This window comes from Gopherus flavomarginatus, chromosome 3 (assembly GCF_025201925.1).
Source record: "Gopherus flavomarginatus isolate rGopFla2 chromosome 3, rGopFla2.mat.asm, whole genome shotgun sequence".
Classification (NCBI taxonomy): domain Eukaryota; kingdom Metazoa; phylum Chordata; order Testudines; family Testudinidae; genus Gopherus; species Gopherus flavomarginatus.
Window position 1 is genome coordinate 183,657,248 of NC_066619.1, and position 6,000 is coordinate 183,663,247.

A 6,000-nucleotide genomic window follows, 5' to 3' on the forward strand; every position below is an offset into this window, starting at 1 on the left:
TTGCTTTCAAGGTGCAGATAGGTGGCAAAGGAAGATTTCTAGTATGCTGGAGATGTTTTGTGCATGGTTGAGCATTTCTTACAGCAGTAATGACCTTTGTCTCAAAGGCTTGCAAACTGGGTATTTGCAAGTGGCCCCTGTCACAACTTCACTCACTTCTCATAAGTGCCTCCTATCAGTCGCGTACAAACCTGCACACTCTCTCTCTGCTCTTGGTGCCCCCTGCCAGCTGTTAACCACATCAGATGGGTCTTCAGTGGCCCAGCCCTCCAGTCAAGTCACATACAGTCAATATGAATGAAGGAATCCCTTCTGGGGTAACAAAGGTCCAACAGGGCTAATCACTGCCCCCTTGTCATTATCTGCAATCCTTTCTCTGGGCTCAAATTTCACCCCTTCTGGGCTAGCTTTATCTGTCCCTGCCTTTTTATAGAGCACTGCCCCTAAGGCTTTCTCCCTAGAGACTGTCTTTAGCCATTCTGTGGTTTCCCAGTTCTCAACCCAAGTCACTTCCTAACTTGAGTCCCCTTCCGGGGTAACAAAGGTTCAGTGAATGGTTGGCCCACTTCATGGTCTTCAGCCCCATCCCTAGGCCTATTTATAACTTCCAGTCCCTTTCTTGGGCTTTTTGATCCAGAGTCTTATCTCCTCCCTGGGGTTTAGGCCACGGCTCCAGTGGCTGGTGGGGGGACCTGTACCTGCTAATTACTCTGGGTCCCAACCCAGGAACCCTATAGACAGCAACCATGTACTGTTTCCTCTACCTGGTTGCTGCTGCTGCTGTTCCTTGGCTGCTTCCCACTCAATCCTGTTACCTTAGGTTACAGTCCTTGGGTTTTATTTGTCTTGTTCCCTTTTTGTGCAGGGTCTCCTCCAGGCCTCCTTGCCTGGAGAATCTTTCTGTCTTATCCCTTCTGGTTCCAGCCAGGAACTGATCTGCTCAGCCCCTTTAACTGAGCCAGTTATTTTCTGATTGGCTGTCTCTGGGGTGGGGTGGGGCGTGGTAGGACCACGAGGCCTCCAGCAGGGGGCCTCCGAGGGCCCAATACACCCCATAACAGAAATCTATGAACTGTTAGTTATACTGAAGTTCTGTAGGACTTACAAAATTACCTTGATAGTTGCTGGAACTTGGATTATTCAGATTAATGTTAGGAAGTCCATACAAAACTGTTCCTTAAGGTTACAAATTGAGAAATATCTTTTTTTGGGTTGAAACTTTCACATTTGATCTCCATCCACAAATGGCTGCTAACCATTCCTCACAATGGCTAGCTTGATATTGACATTGGAAAGTTCTGCAGTATTTTGTTCCACTCTTAGCACTAGAGAGATGCTTACTTTTTGTAAGTACAGGCACTATTCTCCCAGGGAATACTCTGGTGAGAAAGGGATATCAACAGAAGTGGGGAAGAAGGTGATCATTCAACATCAGAATTTGGGACTGAGCAAGATCTTACGTTCCTTGGGCTGAGAACACTGAGGGAGCACTAATTGAAGAAAGAATGCTGTTCTTACTAGCTGTATTATTTTGGAACCGTGATGCTAAGGTAACTGTCTCCCGCACCCCCCCCCCCCAATAAACAGACTGGTCATAATGAGGAGCATACTGACATTAAATTCCTATCCTTCTGTAAAACTGCTTGGGGAAAGCTTGCTCGTTCATAGTCATACTGCGAAGCAGAATATCTAATCTCATTTCAGACTGTTAGGTTTATGCTCTCCAGGCATTCAACCATTTTTGTGCATTAGCCCTTTCTATTTTTTTACTGAGACAAGATACACATTTTCTCTTTCTTCCGTGAAGGTGCACATAGAATTTGCTTTTCTAACATATGTTTGATCACTTTTGTCAGCATTGGCTACACTTTATTTCTATAATAATTGTTAATTTAGATAGTATACTAAACCTTTTCAATAGTGTCAAAGCTACAGCTGTAATTTTACCTGTTTTTAGATTCATAGTTAACTGTTAGCATGAGTTTAGAGAATAAGTAATTAAACTGATGTTGATAAACAGGAAATAGATTTTACCAAAAAAATTTCCTTTTCCAATACATAAAAGCATACCCTGTTTCTTACAATCTGTCAAATTCTGTTTTTCCCTTTGCACAATCTGCTGCATTTCTTGTTTCGCATTCAATGAACAGTGGCATCACAGGCATCTTTCAAAATAAAGTTTTGCTACGGAATACCCTAGTGGCACAATATATTAAAAAGGGCTAATCTTGTGGCCATCTGTAACATTTTATTAATTTTTGTTTCTCTTTAGATTAAGTCAGCACCGTACCAGGAAGCTAAACATTTACTGAAAAGCTATTTAGAGCAGCATGGCTATGGATCATGGATTGTGAAGTCTTCACATATTGAACAGTTCTGCATGTAACTACTAAGCTGATATATTGGTTTTTATCACCTATTTAAATAAAAAAGTTAATTTTGAGAGTAAAATATTTGGATATTGGTAGTCTTAATCTTTCAAATCAGAACCATTTACAGCAATAACATGTGAATGGCTCGAAGACTTCTATGGTCAATTTAAACACAAATATTAGACTACCTCTTGTAACAAACAGGTCTTACTCAAGACACAAGTGATTTGTTTTAGATAATCTCACAAAGCTGCTATTAAAGAGTCTTATCTGTATTGTTTTGTGGTGTTCTCTAAAGACTCTGAGATTTTTCCTGTCAAATTTGGAATGTCACAGATTATACGTTGATTTTTCCTGCATCTCACAGACGTTCCTTCAGTGAAATTTCTGTGAAATTTTGGATTTCTTCAGAGGATGCTATTAATGTCCTTTTATGGTTTAGTTGTAAGAGTGAAACACGTTTTGATCTCCGAAATCAATCATACTAACTTAATGAAAAGTGATGGTTGTTAATACTGGCTTAATGCATCTTTTGTTTGAGTTAATTTAAACCAGTCTTCATTGGAATGCCTTAATTTAGGATTAGCCAGTGGAACACTGTATTATGCAAGTCAGTGCAGGAGAATAATAAAAGCTTACTGTATACTTAGAGGTAAAACTTCAGTATTGTTAATATCAAACTTTTACTTCTCAGAAATGATACTTCTGGTGTTTATCAATGTTAAGCATTTTAGCTTCCTAACTTTCAGTGAGTTCAGTAATAGTGGAAAAGTACACGAGTGATAGTGTTGGACAATGAAGTTTTTAGCTACAATAAGTGTTGCATAAGTAATGGTGAAAGTTTCCGTATATTGCATTGACAATGAGCTTTGCTCCAGATATGGGAAATAGGCCTGGTACTTTCCTCTCATTTAGCTCTCTGAAGCCCACGATGGGCCTTACTAATTTGGTTGCATCCTTTGAGGACTGGGTTTACAACCCTGTTCGGTCTTTTTCCTGTACTCAAGGTGTGTCTAAAAGTTCTGAATTAGCTTCCTTCAAAGTCAGTGTTCACTTTCTTGGTGAAGTAAGTATGAGTAAATGATATAATTTAATGTGATCTGCTCTGGGACACATTGATCAGAAAGAGAGAAGAACAGCTGCTGAGTCAAATTATTATAAAATTTTTCTTGTTACTTTTCTTGTTTACTTGTTTCCTGTTCTAACATTTTATTGACAAATTATCAGAACAAGGAGATCCCTACAATTTTAATTTATCTAAATTAACATTAGAGTAGCTCCATTAAGTAGTCTCATGGTTGTTTTAAGCAGTACTGCAATTCAGGCTATTTTGTCTTATAAAAATATTGTGCCACACCAAGTAGCTGCAAAATTTCATAATTTGACTCAGCAGCTGTTTTTCTCTCTGCTCAATCTGTATCTGTTTTTATTCCCTCAAAAAAGCCGCAGAGGTTACATTGTCTTCTGAAACCAGACCAAAATGGTAAAACTGCTATGCATACAGTATACATAAATCACATTCGTTTTTACATCAAAATCTCATTTAAGCTGTTGTTGTCTTTAAGTATTCCTTCCCTATCGCCCTAATTTTTTCATCTCTTCTATGATACCATATATAATATCTTTCATATAAACAATTTCTTAACAATTACTAGGTGTTCTGTTCCAGACCAGCAGTAAACATTTTCCCTCATTCATTAAAGAGCTTATTAAATGGAAACTTATAGAGATAAGACTGGGCATATTTTAGGATCACGTTAGTTCAAACTTTGTATATTCAGAAAAAGTTACAGTATTTTTATCATCTTTCCATTGTTGGCCTCTCTAGAAATTTCAAGGTTGCAAATGGTAGTGCAGTATTTTGACATAGGGCTCTCTACTAGTAATTAGCATGATTCCTCCAACTCATTTCTGTAGGCTACTAACGGATGTCAGTGACTTTAGGTCAAGGGTATCATGGTGATGTATAGTCAAAATAGTGACAAAAGGGTGAGAAATGCTGTGTTCCATTATGAGTCTATTAAGCAGATTCATTCCCTAGATATAAAGCATCAGTTGCAAAACTGTTTGCCGAATGAGTATATTTTCCTTAAGTTACAGTTGTAATACTCATTTGTTTTCAAGAAAGAAAGTTTAAATGGTGTGAGAGTTAAATACCTACTCTTGTTTTATGTTTTTATAGAATGTTACGATACTTGAAACAATAACAATTAGCTTAATTTTGCTGTTTGACTTTTTGTATTTCACTCAAGATGCTGAAAGCTGGACTTGTGTTTAGTCAGTTTCATCTTGTACTCCAAGTGCAATGCTATAAAGTGGGTTTGAGCTTTTTGTTGAAGAAGCCTGTTTTCAATTTTTGTATGTGTTTATACCAGTAACTGCTTGTATGTGGTTGAGTAAAATGAGCAGTAGGACCTTCAATAAAACCAAGATTTCTATCAGATGTGGGTTTTTTATTTTCTTGATGTAGGGAAGATGGTTTTATATAAAAAGCTTTTTTTTTCAGAAGTGAAATATCAATGAATTAAAACTTCCTGGCCTTACTCAATTGTTGAAAGTGGGACTAGTCTACCAGCACTTGTCAATTTTTTTTTCAATTTTTTCGTTTCTCTGATTTTTCTGTTTTTTCTAGTACCCAGCTTCTCTTTTCATGTAATGGGTAATGCTTCTCACTTTTGGAACTTGGAAGCTCTCCAGTGTTGTTGATGGGCACTGTCGGACCAAACTATACCCTTCACCTCAGGTCATCAGAAATTCTGTCTCTGGCAGCAGAATAACTTGGCAGTTCAGTTTCTCCCCACCACTTTGTTTATAACTTCTCTTCATGAAAATTAATAAAAAGTAGACACTTCATTTCAGCTTTTTGCTCCTTTCTCTCTCTGACTGAGGAATCTCTCCTTTCTCTCTCTGACTGAGACTTTAATCCTGCCATGCCATCTCTCTCTAGCTGTCATAGTATCTTTCCCCAATCTGAACCTTAGAGTTCAAAAGTTGGGGTACCAGCATGAATTCCTCTAAGCTTAATTACCTGCTTAGATCTGATAAGCTGCCACTAATCAGGAATTCAGGTGCCTGATAGACTCTGGTCCCCCCAAAACCTTCCCTGGGGACCCCCAAGACCCAGACCCCCTGGATCTTAACACAAGGAAAGTAAACCCCTTTCCTCACTGTTGCGTTTCCCAGCCTTCCTCTCCCTGGGTTACCCTGGAAGATTACTGTGATTCAAACTCCTTGAATCACAACTCAGAGAAATTAGGTCTCCTGGAGAGAGAGAGACAGATTCACGCTCCGTGAATCTAAAACACAGGGATTCCCCCTTCTCCTTTCTTCCTCCCAGATCTTTCCCACCCTGGGTATACTAGGAGATCACTGTGATTCAAACTCCTTGAATCACAACACAGAGAAATCAGGTGGGTTCCCCACCCTTTCTGTCCCCCTCCCTTCTCCTTCCCTGTTAAGTATAGACTCAATTCCCTTGAGCCTCAACAAGGGGAAAAATCAGATAGGTCTTAAAAGCAAAACTTTTAATAAAAGAAAAAAGAAGAAAATGACTGTAAATTCAAGATGAAATATTACAGGGTCTTTCAGCTTATAGAAACTGGAGAAAAAGCCTCCTCCAGCAGAGATA

General features: G+C 38.8%; 1 protein-coding gene across 1 annotated transcript in view; it reads left to right on the top strand.

Annotated features, from left to right (window-relative positions):
• Positions 1-4,815, top strand: part of ADAD1 (adenosine deaminase domain containing 1) — a 32,003-nt gene extending 27,188 nt beyond the window's left edge. The window contains exon 12 of the mRNA XM_050946737.1: positions 2,273-4,815. Within this exon, the coding sequence (XP_050802694.1) occupies positions 2,273-2,386 (114 nt within the window). The 3' untranslated portion in view covers positions 2,387-4,815. The remainder of the gene's footprint in view (positions 1-2,272) is intronic.
• The last annotated feature ends 1,185 nt before the right edge of the window (positions 4,816-6,000 follow it).